The sequence below is a fragment of the Aspergillus alliaceus genome (assembly GCF_009176365.1).
Source record: "Aspergillus alliaceus strain CBS 536.65 unplaced genomic scaffold BDW43scaffold_28, whole genome shotgun sequence".
NCBI classification, from domain to species: Eukaryota; Fungi; Ascomycota; class Eurotiomycetes; order Eurotiales; family Aspergillaceae; genus Aspergillus; species Aspergillus alliaceus.
The window spans coordinates 64914-79809 of NW_022474711.1; the positions used below are offsets into that span (position 1 = coordinate 64914).

The 14896-nt window shown below is 47.5% G+C and overlaps 3 protein-coding genes across 3 annotated transcripts; 1 reads left to right on the forward strand and 2 right to left on the reverse strand.

The window, feature by feature from the left end:
- Nucleotides 1-1759: 1759 nt before the first annotated feature.
- On the reverse strand, nt 1760-4191 carry BDW43DRAFT_300991 (uncharacterized protein; the record flags this gene model as incomplete). The annotated part of the gene is made up of 3 exons (XM_032044983.1): nt 1760-1798; nt 2022-2023; nt 2193-4191. 3 exons carry the CDS (start codon nt 4189-4191, stop codon nt 1760-1762), a joined length of 2040 nt encoding a protein of 679 aa, XP_031899214.1.
- A 2166-nt stretch (nt 4192-6357) lies between these two features.
- On the forward strand, nt 6358-8288 carry BDW43DRAFT_312063 (Dyp-type peroxidase; the record flags this gene model as incomplete). Its single annotated transcript, XM_032047294.1, has 8 exons — nt 6358-6407; nt 6462-6696; nt 6759-7108; nt 7162-7254; nt 7323-7433; nt 7491-7588; nt 7647-7949; nt 8020-8288. The coding sequence occupies 8 exons, from the start codon at nt 6358-6360 to the stop codon at nt 8286-8288; spliced, it is 1509 nt and encodes a 502-aa protein (XP_031899215.1).
- Nucleotides 8289-12344: 4056 nt separating this feature from the next.
- BDW43DRAFT_320119 (class I SAM-dependent methyltransferase) lies at nt 12345-13028 on the reverse strand (the record flags this gene model as incomplete). Its single annotated transcript, XM_032049031.1, has 1 exon — nt 12345-13028. One exon carries the CDS (start codon nt 13026-13028, stop codon nt 12345-12347), a length of 684 nt encoding a protein of 227 aa, XP_031899216.1.
- Between the last annotated feature and the right edge of the window lie 1868 nt (nt 13029-14896).

The window sequence follows — 14896 nt, forward strand, 5'->3', positions numbered from 1 at the left end:
GTAGCGGCCGTAAAAACCAATTTCCTGAAACACAATAGACCATGTTGCAATACTTAATTGCTGGGCCGTGATTGAAGGTATTAGGAACAGCATTTGGCATCGCATTGCCAAACCGGATCACAATATGCCATGAGATACACTAGAACGTACAGTACGGCTTTGCCACACTTTCCTATCTCTAAGTTCCATGATATCTGAATGTGTGTAGATGATGAAACGCTTAGGAGTTGAGCTGCCAAGGCGACATATCATACACATAATATTATAAGCACCCTACCAAATACTCTACTAGACGGCCAATTCTCGGCATATTTCCGAATACTGATCATTGTAGCCTATACTAAGCGGGATAAGGAAAGAGATTGCCAATAAATGGTTAGGGTAAGTTCCAGGTGTTGGTTCTTAGGATTAGCGAGTCGAATACATCTGAGCAACCAATTCTAGGCCTTATCATGAACGATGGTGTCAGAGCCTATAGGGAGCTAAGGCGGCAACCATGTGGCCTGACCTCAACACCATAGAATCACTGTATGATAGATTTAGACCTCTGGACCACCAATTCCACACATGAGCACCTACACCAGCTCTATCAGATGATATTTGCAAGAATATATATTCATCAGTCGCATTATTTGGGAATACCACTATACAGCCCATCAGCTTCCGAAGCGAGGCCATCTACGAAGCATTGTCGGTTGCCATGATTACCCTATATTCAGGTCAAACCAGCATCTAGCGCTTCCTTAAAATAAGGTAGAGCTTTCGACCCTCCCTTCCGCGACCAATTGAAGATCCCTTCCATTATCTGTTCAAGAGCCAGGCATCATGCGATTATAGGCTTCAGTCTGCGGCATCAAATCTTAGATCAGCGTTACCCCTGGACATCACTATCAAATCTCGGCTTTTTCGGACTAAAGACCAATCTATAGAAAGATATATAAAAGCACGAAACCTTCCGAATCGCGTCCCTTATATCACATCCCTGATCATCAATTTCAGAGTGATTCGTTAGTCTCTTACTCCTTTTGTGTGACTCATTTCACTGTAAAGAGTATAACTTCTTCTGCATACACTGCCACATATAACAGACCTAACTAAGCAAACAGCTCTATTCCAACCACCTAGATGCACCCTCACTGCTCTCACAACCTTGCTTCTCTCTGCCTTCGCGGTCGCCGAGGCTGACCCCTTCAGGATCCACGTCGGTGGGAACGTCAATGCTGATACTGCCGTCCACGCTGATGTCGGCATCGGTGCTGGTTCCGGCGTTCACATCGGCTAGGATATTTGGCTCTAGGGTGATTAAACCTAACGATTCTTACTAGTCGTTTCAATACTAACCAATGCCAACTACCTGCTGGTTCTAGTTGCCGGGTGTGGTAATCTATGTATATTATAAGGATGTCTTTACATTAATAATATAGCCCAGATAAGGTTGTCGTAATGATACTCTAATGGATTATACCGTTGAGCTACTTTAGATGCGCTACTTTGGCTTTGGATGTAAAATTTAATGTTTACGCTAGCTGGACCTGTCTCGCTGGGTTGATACCGCCAGCTTTTTGAAGCGTTATCCAGCATTAAAAGAATACACGGTACGAGGGCAAGTAGGGAAGCTACCATTCCTGTTTCTTTTGTCACGACACCATTAGTGTGAGGCACGGCTACCACAACATCTCCGGGAAGTATAACCCCCTCTCTCCGTCCGCCATCTCCATCTTTGAGGATTGTCATTCTGTCTCTCCCCAAGTCTTCCATTCTATCCAATAGTAGGAGTTGGTGGCTCCCAGTTGTTTCGCTACATAACGGAATATACAAACCATATAGGTGTATAGAAGTAGGCCTAGACGAGGACACATAAAGAAAACAATAACAAGAAATCTCACTGCATCGCAAAAAAATTCAGTCTCCTTTGCTATGAGGAGAAAAATGTATCTTGGATCGATTTGCGACTTGCGAGGAGTAGAGTCGGGAAAATTCTTTTCGATTTTGACGCCGCTGAAACATCGAAAACGGCATACCGCTAATATAGACAATAGTATGTTACTGACATTTCCACACAACTAGGAAAGTTCCTTGACCGTTCCATGTATACCTTAACTTGGTCCTCCTACATCAGCCACGACGAGAGATCTGCTTGATCAGCGCCGGCTTCCACGACTGCCAATAAGACTTAGTAGACTTATGCTCACAGTCCTCCTCAACGGACTCAATGTAGGATGACTTCGGGGCGTCCAGGGTCTTGGTCTTGCCCACAGTGACCATGATTATCTTAGCAATGCTAGGCACACCTTCCTTGTCCATGACGAACAACATCCAGTATCCAGGAATGGCAATACCAGGGTTACCGGGGACGCTAACCTTGTACTCAAAGTTAAAGGCGCCAGAGCTACGAGCAACGTCCAAGGGGATACGGCGCTGGTCGGTGTTGACGGTGTGGGTGGCGCTGCACAGACGAACCAGAGAAGCAGATTTGATGTCACCCTTGGTCTGGAAGGTGATAGTTTCGCCGACCTGGACGTCCGTGGGTAGATCAGAGATAATTTCTGGGCGGGGACGGGGCTCGCCAGAGTCAGTCAGGAGATAGGGCGGCGTGAAGATCTGGGCGTCATAGTGGTTGGCAGAGCAGTTTCCGCAGAGCCCCCCACCACCGTTGAGAACCCGGGCATCAGGTAGTAAAATGGAAAGGGTGTGGTACACCCGAATGATGTTGTTGGTCTGCAGCTCAATGAACCGGTCGGTCTCGGGGTCATACAACTCGGGAGTGAACTTCACGTTCTCTTCGTTGAAGGCGATACCGAAATCCTGTCCACCTGTGATGAAGACAGTTCCGTCAGGTAGAACGACCGAAGTGTGGAAGACGCGCTCGGAGTGCATTGTACCAGTCTTTGCGGCAAGCTCGACTTTCGGCTCGTCACCTGGTTCTCCTAGAGTAATGATGTGTGCATTGTTCGTGGCATACGACTTGTCGTAGTCTGGAGAGCCTCCGAGGGTGAGGATCTTGCCGTTCACGGCATCATACATGACTGCATTGCCGGACATGGAGTCATCATCGTGCATGCGCTTTCCTGCTTTGATATAGCTTCCATCGCCCTCCACAAAATACCAGTTCATATTCTTGCTTGGACCAGCTTGGAAAACACTCTCATTCTTCCAGCCAAAGAGCCAACCGTGATTGTCGGCTCTCCAACGACCCTCCATGTCTTTTGTCAACATCGGCACCACATCAGCACCGGGCAGCATGGTCCAGTCGTTCTTTACCGGGTCGTAGATCTCGCCGTTCTTATCCTCAATAGAGCCACCTGCCCAGGATCCACCAATCACGAACACACGTCCATCCGACAGGGTTGTCGATGCCTGATAGCCACGGCGAAGGTGCATCTCTGGTCCCTTCACCCACGTGTCGGTCTTGGCGTCATAGAGACTGGTCTCAGATGCATCGTTGCCCCCAGTGACTACCATCATACCAGTGCCATCGATGGAGATACCAGGGCAGAACATGTCATGTTGGGTGTTGGTGACCACACGCTTTGACACAGTATTGGTCAAGGGATCCCAGCGGGACATGGCAGTCTGTCCTCCCGGTGTTGAGTGGAACTGGTCAGAGGCCCACGATGACCAAAGAACAATACTACCTGATGCCTCCTGGGCTCCGGCGACCGGAACAACGGGGAAGTCAACGGTCGGCCCCCAGGTGCCTCGGCGAGGGTCCTGGGCAATGGTATAAGGTGTCGCATACACGTTAAGCTCCGAGATACCAACCCAGCTCTGTTCAGTATCCTTGGTGCTAGCAATGAGCTTCACGTACCGTGCAGGCGTGGGCTCAAACGCGGACATACGCTGTCTATTTGCCTCAGGCCACATGCCATATGCGACAGGACCCTTCCAATTAGCAGCATCGCTGCTTAGATAGATCTTGTGCTGTGTGATCACGCCTTGAACCCCCTCGTCGATTGGCGGGAGGATCACGACAGAGCTGACATGATAGTCCGGTCGACCCAGATCGACCGTGATAGTATATTCCTGGGAGCGGGTGCTCTGGCTATACCAGGCTGTGGTATTTTTGCCGTCGATGGCGTTCTTGCACTCATAGTCTTCTTGCTCGCTGTCACACATAACGGCCCAGTCGGTGCGATCGATTCGAACGCCACTATAAGGGGGAGACTCGTCTTCGAAGGACGGAACCCACATGTCATCGTCATCGTCCGTGAAAATGTGTTCGGCCTTCATGGCATTAAGCATAGACGGGCCTATGGCCAATGCTCCAGTGATTGCTGTTCCGAGGAACATTGGTGCCCAGTGGACCCTCATCGTGCCGTACTGATGGAAGGCAGCCTGAGAGAAGGAAGGAAATAATGAGAGGATGACTGTACCAAGATCGCGGTTTGAATGAAGAGGATAGGAAGAGATATAAGTACAGGAACGATTACCTTTCCTCTATCATTGCCATCATTGAGGGGGTGGTGATTTTCAGCGATGCCTCGGAGGAGCCTAAATGATTGGAAAACATCATTGCCGATGGTACTGCGTCTCAGCCGTAAGATGAGGAGCCACCACTACCAGACTGAAGATAATGACGGGGCTCGATGGAGTCGAGGGTCAGTCACAAACCCTTCGATTGGAAAGTGAATATGGCCCGCATTGATCAGCAGTTGCAAAGCTCGCTAGCGATGAGCCATTATGCAATGGTGAGATTTCGTCCAAGCCATACCCAAGATCAACATGTGCAAACTTGGAAGCTATGTGGAGCTCGGTCCACCGTGGCTCCGCAAACCCCAGTTCATTCGGCTGAAGCAATCCCGAAATTTGTCAGATTCAGGACGAGGCGCGGTTTGCCTAAATTCGGTGCAGTAGGCTCTTTCGTATTCGGCGTACAGGTAGTCTTTACTTGACTTTCAAGTGTAGCATGCGTCCCTCGGGGGTGTCTCACTGGCGTTTGAAGGCTGCCACTGTGAAATCGCGCGAGGCTCATTGGTGCAGATTCAATGCCGATCATGGTTCGGTTGAGATGAACTATCAGAATTATGGTGGAGCCCGCTGACGTCCTGTGCCCATGGCGCCCCCAAGCGGCCCGAAATACCTGTCAATCTTGTTGATTGGATAGTAGGGCTGGTCTTGATGCTGCAGAATCTCCACTGAAGCAAGGTCCCGCAGCTCAGCTGAAGAAATGTACGCCAGCGCAATGGGATGACCAACTCGATCGGCAGTTTAGTGACAGGATTTCACGCACTTTAATTCCGTCGGAAACGAATGGCAGCCGCGTATTGAGAATTTTCTGGGATCGCTTTTGCGCTATATAGATGGTGTGGGGGCCTTTTTTTCTGAACAACCAATGTATATATTCTACTGCTAAGCTCAAGATCGGATGAGTTCGGTACTAGGTGTGAATTGGATATGTCACCTAGCGACGGAAGTTTAGGTCTTGTATCAAGATCTGCGGAATGAGATAATGTGGTTGACGATTAGGCCCATTCCAATGGGTTCCGGCACTAAAATCGATCAATCTCTGCAATTCACCAGGTGGAGATTCTAAAAATCGGATTTCCAAGGCGAGTATTCGGGATGGACGATCATGATTGCCCACGATGGTGAACCGTTCCATTGGTCCACACTGTCTCCAGTGTTTACTTCATTAGGTGTTTCCGAAAGGTGATGAACACGCCTATTCCGAGATATCGATCAGACTTACAGGCAGATCGTGGGGCTTGGCGTGGACGGCGATTCCTCCGCCATGAGACAACTAGTTGCACAGATCGACAAGAAGGCCCGCACAGCAGATGGATATCAAGTTCTATGCCTATAGGAAACATTTTTAGCCGAGGGGGGGGGGCTTAGACTGTGTTGTTCTGGCATTCGCATCCTGTGGGTTTCGCCTATCATGTCCTCTGGATTAGAGATTTCAGCTCTCCACACACTCTATGAGGTGGGGAGAGTCCAGGTAACACACCAAACAGCCAGGTCTTGCAGTAGGATTGCGAATATCTCGGGCGACTTACCTCCACCTTTCAAAGATCAGCGCGTGCTGTCATGGTAATTAGTAATGGGAGTTAGTGGTTGCGCGTCCAGTTAATGATATCACGGTGATCGCTGCTTGGATACCGCTATCGTGATTCCCCATCTCTCAGACGCGGGGGCCTTGTGCGGCTGGGTAATGCATGAGCGGTGTTATTGAGCTGATAGCAGTCTTTACGATTATATCCTATCAGGTGGCCAGGTCCCGGCGAAGTATTAAAGGAGGTCTCCAGTGCTCCGTCTCCTAAAGGAAACTCGAACCCACTTTACAAGCAACACTCACCAAGTTTGTTGTTGCCCTTCCTGAAACATCTTCGGACATTGAGGCGTGAAGGTATCTCCATAATGGACCCAAATCCGGTAATCGATGTAAAGAATGTCCAAGGTGACATTTGGTGAGTCGTCCGTTTGAATGTGCGAATAACACATCTACTGACCCATATCACTAGGCCCGGCCTACCCAAGAGATATGAAAGCTTCCTATTTTTCAAAATCAGAAAACCGGAGGAGTTTAAGGAGCGCTTAAAGAGTTTTATCGACTCCATCACAACCGCGGAACGTGCCTGTGAGATGAAGAAGATCATTCGCGAAGAGCAACAGGCAGCCGACAATGCAGGAAGAATTCGTGAGATTAAGGCATTACCGGGAATCAACATTTCCTTTTCTTCCACGGGGCTCGAAGCTGTAAGTCGGGGTCTCAAGTATCCATTGCAAATGAGGAACAATGGCTGACAAACAATGTGTAGTTAGGCAAGTTTCATTTTGATGAGAAGGCAGTCAAGAAGGACCGGAACTTGTACAGGGAGTTTCGTGAGAACCAGCTTCGTGGTGGACTGTTCCAGAAGGGCATGTATGACGACCTTGTGAACGAGGGTTGGGATGACCCTCAGGAGATCCGTCAGGAATACCAGCCCATCGGTCGCAAAAAGCAACGGTTGATTGATGGAGTAATCCTGGTGACTTCTAGCCTTGAAGGGGAATTGAAGGCCGAGGTTAAGCGCGCGAAGGAACACTTCCTCCATGCGCCTAGCGGTGCTACCATTGACATAGTCCTGACTAGAGAGGGTAAGACCCGACCCGACAAGGGAAAGGAGCAGTGAGTGGTACCTTCCAAGGCCCAACTAGGAAACGCTAAGTCTCTTGTTATAGCTTTGGATTCGAAGACGGTATAAGTCAGCCAAAGATGAAAGGCGTGGACCTGGAGCCCACTGGAGACAAGGAACCGAGATCTGTTTTGCCAGGGTGAGAACATATCTTGTACTCCAAACAAATAACTCCGAAGGCTAACTGTCAATTCTGTTGTACTTCAGCTTAATACTTGTTGGTCACGATGGAGACAAGATGGATCAGCCCAAATGGGCAAAGGATGGCAGCTTCCTTGTGTTCCGTGATCTTCAGCAACTCGTTCCTGAGTTTGACAGGTATAACTACCCATTCATCCATTTCCTGGTAGGTCAGATGCTGACAGCCTGGGAAAGGTTCTTGGAAGAAAATGCCAACAAGGTCCCGTCAACACCAGAGTCTCCCGCAACTAAAGAGAAGCTTGCAGCGTACCTGATGGGGAGATGGAAGAAAGGTATGCACCTTCATCTGTATAACCCAATCCTGCTTGTGCTGATTATGTGTAAAACTAGGAACCCCGGTTGATTTAAACCCTCACCACGACAATGATGAATCTCTCTACCGGACGAACAATTTTGACTATCACCCCATCGAGGAGCACAGGTGCCCCTTTGCAGCACATACGCGGAAGATGAGACCACGGAAGGACCTTAATGATGACCATGCTGTTATTCTTCGTCGTGGAATTGCCTATGGAGACGAAGTTACGCAAGAAGAAAAGAAAGCTCGGAAGTCTGACGATTCGAAGGAACGTGGCCTCCTCTTTGTTTGCTACCAAAGCGATATCCGTAGCGGATTCAATTTCTTAACCACTCGTAAGTGGTCCTACTTGTCTCACTTTATTCTGAGGTGCAGCACTGACCCTTACAACTTGATGCATAACAGGCTGGGCGAGCAACCATCACTTCCCTGACCGCAAAGCCAAGTTCCTTGGTGGTCATGGTCCCGGTATCGATGCCATCGTGGGCCAAAGGCTATCTCACCACCCACCTCGCTCCATCGGCCTTCCAGGTGGCGAGGACCCAGCCCAGAGCCGCCTTGATCTGGATCGATGGGTTATCCACCGGGGTGGTGAATACTTTTTCACACCTTCCATCACTGCGTTGAAGGGCTACTTGACGTCTCCTCCAGCCAATCCTGCATCCAAACTTTAAATACCGGAAACTTTGAGTTGGGGGGTTGAACCAACTCTGCTTTCGAATTCTGGTAATATTATAGACCAGATGGATTTCATAACATTTTTAAATGTTTTGGTTCTACACTGGTAAAAGTGGAATTCTTTCCCCCTAGCACGTGGTACAGTTATATATGTTTCAGCAGATCTTACCTAGAATTGAAAATGAATTACCAATCTAGTTTCTAGACTCTTTCGTTTACCAACTATTCCTAGAGAATATGAAAACATAATTACGAACTAAGTCCTACAAGTTACTTGTTACTTCTCTATTAAAACTAAGTTAAACCAAAACCAACTCTTGTAGAGCCAATCTATTTGCTGCTGTCGGTAAACCCTCCAAGCCCTATATGAGGCGGATGCACCAAGGGTAAACCTAGACATTCTCGAACCATTCTGTTGGATGTGCAATGGAGACGATAGTTTCCCCGATCCCATGATACACTGTGGCAAAACCATTTGGCTCAAATACGCCAAGAGACTGGTCAGTAAGGGCTGGCCTTTTAGCACAAATGAGATCGTAGTAGCTGTGCCCCAGTCTCCATTTGTATTCACCGAGCAGAATTATTCCAGCCTTGCAGATCTAACTCCCTGGCTATTTTGCCATCAGACCTGGCAGACGACATCAACATGCCTGGTAGGTATCTGGGAGTAAATGGTCAAAGCAGCACCGTGAATGGCACCTAGGCATACATACAGGCACAGATGGTAGCCCCCTCTTTTGCGTCCCAGCTCAATGTATACACTGATTCAGTTTGTGCGGCCAACGATAACGAGCTGCTGCCTTCTCAGTCCGTCCATTTGGCCATTGCTTGAGTGAGAAGACCGAGGAACATTGCAGAGTTATGTATAGCTCCGCTATCTGTCGATCATTCTATGCAAATTTGTCAGGTAAATTTGCATTCTATTTAGTGTGCAGCTTCACCGCAAGAGCATATTATTTATTGTCGACGACGCTGTTGCATCATTCTCAAAATTTCTTGATCGAACCACAGCGGGTAGATTTTGGGTAGACAGCAAACAGGAAAAGTCAGTCTTCACAAGGCACCCTGCAGTATCTGGAATTCTAGCTCGTCGGAGATGGTGGTTCCATGCAGTGGGCTACCGAATCTGGTTTCTGTTTATATCGTGGTAGGGAATCCTTATCTAGAGTGGCTGCCGAATGCTGACAAAGTGATCTGAACGTGTCTCGCACGTTTTCTATATAGTGCCTATTTCACATACTCTATGTACAATAACCGCCTCAGTATGTATTTACCGGCGGCTTCTTTCTCTGGAGTCCGGGATCTTGACTTCTCCATAGTTACTACAGGCACCATACTCCATGATTTGTGCATAGATGACTTTCTCCCTCTGGTCCTCCTGGCGCATAGCCCGCAGATCATCTTTTCCATAATGTACTATATGGCCAACAGCATCTTGACTAGCATAGTTATGAGCGCAGAGTATATCAGCTACTCTGTCCAGCAAAAATATCTCCGAGTATTCTGGCCGGTAGGCTAACAGCACTCCTCAATCTCCCTGAGTTTGCTTTACTCATTCAGTATCCCAGTCATGGCCATGTCAGCCGTACTACACTGACTTCTGCCCGAAAGCTACTATGTTCAAATCTATCAATATGAGACAGCCGGGGTACTAGAAGAATAAATGATTCTCTCAACCTGCGCAGTATCTTCGATTGTGATGTTATTACCCTCACATTTTTGGGTGCGGCGGTCCTTATATGGCTCGGGTTGGGGACTAGGCGATTTCCATCTCAGATGCCGCTTTCCGGGAACTGTAGTTTGGCTACTAGCGTCGCTTGCCATCCTCCTCTAGGTGATGAAGATGCGGTACTGAAGCCTATAATGTGGGGGGATGGGGCTATCTTTGGCTCCTCGAGTGCGAAGCAAGATGTTGTACCCGAACAAGATTCCAGGGAAGAGCCAGATGATGAGCGAATATCCGAAGAGGGGAATATCCGATTGATGTAGAGCTCGAACTGAAACATTCTAATGCCGCTTACAGAGGGACAGCCCGGGTATCTATATACTACTACTGTTTCATCTCAATGGAAGTACATACGTTGGACCCTACACGGCCGTGCATGTAGAGTGTATTCAACATTCTATCGATGTTGCCTTTGGTGTTCAACAATACTATGCACTTCTTCAATTCTATCACTAATTGGGGCTTAGGGGCAGATGTATCTATTAACGGTGTAGCTGATTTTGCCACATGCTATACTGAATTGGCTTTCTGCTGATGAATTAGATTCCTTCCCTTGAATTGGCTCAAGACGACTGATCTGCCCCGATAAACGTGATCTGAGTCGCTAAATGGTATGAAGGTATTGGAACAAATCCCTTTCAGTCGATTTGACCACTACACATCCCTGTGGAAATGTAAAATTTATAGAAGTCTCTTGAAGATTATGAGAGAGAGGTCCAAGTGCCCCAGTCTCCCTTCACTTAGGAGTACACTAAGAAGATCCATGAAGTATCCCCATCCATGATCCGACCTACATCAAGGTTGCGCCGTAGGTCTACAAATATGTGGGAATTAGAAACAAATGCGCAAAATCATTGGGGATGGGCACACATGCATCGGCAGGTCTCCGGCTTTTCTTATAGCGCGAGATGCATAAACCCTTCTCTGACGGGGATTTGCGCTAAGACGCTACTTATTGGGCGAACAAGCAGGGAGGAATCGAATAAGTGTAACCAACATTGGCTCCGTTGCGATGATCCTAAGCCTCCATTATTCAACGATGTGTTCCCTATTCTCGCCGATGCGGCTTGCCAAACCGCCCTTAGTCAGGGATTAACCTCGTTCCGCAGTCCATGTCCAGAAGCTAGCTGGGATACTGAGGTATTCTGCGATCGCATCGCCAATATCCACACACTTAATGATCTGGGGATGCCCTACGAGGCGCAACCCGCGATGGTGCAGGCTACTGGATAAAAGGGGATCACCAGAAAGATTCAAAGCGGCCATAGCGCGCAATTGTCGGCCCCAGAGGAGCTAGCCAGGATTATTTTGGGGCTTTCCAAGCTGTGAGAATAAATGTCGCAGAAATGATAACAAATTTTATGCTGAGGGTGGGTAAGCGCTAGCTAGGCTCCCCTAATGCCATTAACGCCCGTGAAAAAGACGTATACCACAGTGCTTTTGACAATTTAGTGCTAAGGCTTAACCCAGTGGAAGAAGGAGGCAGGAAAGCCATAACTCCGTCGCGAAAGTTTTAACTGGATTTCGCTCCCTTTCATACGGCATGCATGGCCCTCGTTATTACATTGTCACTGTCATATCTATGGTTGTTTCTGTTCTTGTTTGAATGAGCATTTCTATAATATTTTAACTAGGTCTTCAACCTATGGCCAGCTGGACAGGGTGAACTAAACACGAATATATAATACTAAACCATGGATAGTGTCTAGACTTTAGATGTATCTGTAAAACCATATTTGCTGGCAGTACCAGGGCTTGCTAGGCTCTACAAATAGGATTGACAACACACACAGCTCTAAAGCCCGTCCTTGAAGGTAAGGACTACTCCGCTATCAACACATCATATAAAGTGACGGCGACATATTAGTTGCAGAATTACGAAACATTTTCATATATAGCACCAAATCTGGGTTTGACTAGGAGTGATATAAGCACCAATCTTAGTATTTCTATTTGAGCAGGGCGGGGATTTAACATGAGAGACATTCGGGTACCAATTGCCTATGGTTTGATAGATTATGAATTAATCATATGCGAGAGCGACTGAAGGTCGATTCTGGAGTTCATTGCTAAATACCCGGCGCTCATCGAAGGGTTGGTTGTTGAGGTGCTACAGTTCTAGATCATGCTGTTGGGGTACGTGCCCAGGGAAATCAAGGTGGCTGACCGTGTCAATATCTAGATGTCTTGAATTTCTCTGTTCTTGATTTAGTACTAATAGGACTGTTAGTAAACGAAGTCCTCGAAGATCTGAAATATCCCGTCCTAGTCTGAAAGGAGAGTCATACCGTCGGCGCAAACAAAAAGAGGACAGAACGCAAAAATTTCATTCCACCTTCCTGGCAACGAAACAATATTGTGGCATGTCATCGGAGTCGACCCATGCTGGTGGGACAAACAGGTCCACGAGCTCGTCCACAACCTCGAACCCATTCTCGCGCAGAAGATGCTTCCATCCGGCGCGAGTAAATAATGAATGGACCTCCTCGTGTCCCATGAATCGCCTGTTGAACTTCGCACATCGTCCATCTTTGTCAAATCCGCCTTGCATCTTCTTTGGATCCATGCCATCCGCTTCAATCACAACCATACATAGAAGTCCATCGCGACGTAACCACCTTCCCCACTTCCCAACACATTCCTCAATGTCCTGTCTGGTATGGTTGAAGAGGGCGCGCACGTTAAACACCGCATCTAGGCGTGTGTCTTTCGGAGGCTCGTAAGATTTCATGTCGGCAGTGTGAAATGTGCCGCCCGGGACATTCTTTCTGCTTAACTCCACCATCGTGGGCGAGAGATCAATACCCGATACATGATGCCCGGCCGCCTCCAGGGCTACATCCAATGGATTCCCGGTACCGCAACCAACATCTAAAGTGTGGGATTGTGGAGGCAAGTGGCTCAAAGCTCGGTCAATAAACTTGAGAAGCACATGGTCATTTGCGTAGGCGTTTTGGTATGAACTACCGGTGGAGCCACTGGTAGGGCCATAATAATCCGCCTTCGTCATAGTTATAGAAATGCGTTTGTTGCACAATTAGTAGGGTTGGCTGTTTTCCTTCTTTGACAAGGGATTATGGCACTTTCAATTGCAAATGATGGACGACTGAAACACAGGACAAAAGTCGCAGACCTAGGGATCCTTATGTAGCTCGCGGTGCTTGGACCACCCAGCGCCAGGTCGATGCTGGGAACCACTTGCTGTTTCAATATCTTTGATCAATCGGTTTATACCCACTTGAGACCTAAAATAAAAGCCTCCTTGCATAGTTTTTGAATGGGGTCCTGCTGTGTGTTCGCGACCAGTCTCATTCAATGCAGTCCTCGTCACACTTATTTGTCCCGCAATGAAGCGGTCAGCCCACTTATAAACAAACGGGGAATGGATCATCACATTGTATCAAACCGGATTTACAGTAGCAATGGACTCAAATAATACATGTCACATCGTTAACACGTTATCCCTCGAATGTATACAAATGTTGTGTTATTTCCCACATCAGAATTTCTCTCTTCTGCAGGTATGGGCCCTTGTGGTCTTGCGGGATATGCGGAGTTGATGTGGGAAACGTGATGTATGTTGAAATCATCGCCCAACTTCTTTAGAGATCCCTCTTACGCCAATATTCAGACTTTGGGTTGTACCTGTACCAAAATACGATTACAATGACCACATGTTAGAATAAACTCATCTCTCCAGAGCCTTTCATGCTCAAATGGAAGAGGGTTCGGGGTGGGGGATCTGCAATATTCTTCCTAATCTCGGATACAGTGTGATCATCACGGCCAGCCGAGAAGTCAACTAGTACATGATAGATTGTGCCGGAACCAAAAATGTAAGCAACAGCTGGAGTGGATATGAGAGATAAGCTGACTAATTTGCGAGACACTCTTCGTTGCAATTTTTTATTCTTTGCGATTTGCTTTAGCCTTCTCATTGTCGTCAAACCTAGCTGAAAGCCCTTGCTGCGAGAGGAATGTGGAGCTGAGGTGGAGCAATCTGTAAGGCATCATCGAAAAGCGAGAGGCGGGGACTAATCAATTCCTCAGAAGGACTACACATCCTGCAAGTCCATATTATTGACATTCCTTTGTATTACGCAACTTTAACCTCGTATCACCCTTGGTTGAGCGGTTCATGACGAGACTAGGGGTGCGCCTCATTTCTGTGCCTTGGTTCGTTTGTCCATGCCTATTGCTAGATGGCAATGGCTGTCGGCATATCCAATACATGTATTTCTCAAGTGTCTCCAGTATACCAACCGCGAATCTATGGTATCTCAAAAAGAAAAGAAAAAGATCACGATTGAATAGCAATTCGGCCCGAAGTTTGTACACCATACCTGGTCACATGTGCATGAACAATCCGGCCTCCTGGTTGTTCTTACCTGGTTACACCCTGTTCAATGGATAATCTTGTAACAGACTCATTATGGCTCATTTTCTCTACCAATATAAGCCTCCATAGTAAGGTTGTACAGTAAAAGAGAAGTGGGTATTAGGTAGTCTAGGGTAGAACTTCTTACTGTACTACGCATTAGTTCCCTATTAGAACATTAACGCATCTTCATTAGCAATAACATCCGCATAAATAAGCCTTCCAAAGCACCCAGAGCCATCAGGGATGGCTCCATATAAATGAGAACATTATCCATTGAATAGTATCCGCATTTCTAACAGCCTACCGGAGGTACATCTCGAATAGCGCCGCTTTAATACATGTTGGCTGGGGAGTCCGGCTGGCAGTCCTGATTGGACCGGTCAGTAGGATGGTCCCGCCGGTAAGCGGGTTTAGGTGTTAGTGATGAGGATAGCTCTTGATAGCAGGAAGATAATCTTGATTCTCATGAAAATGAGCTCCATATAGAGCCTCAAGAA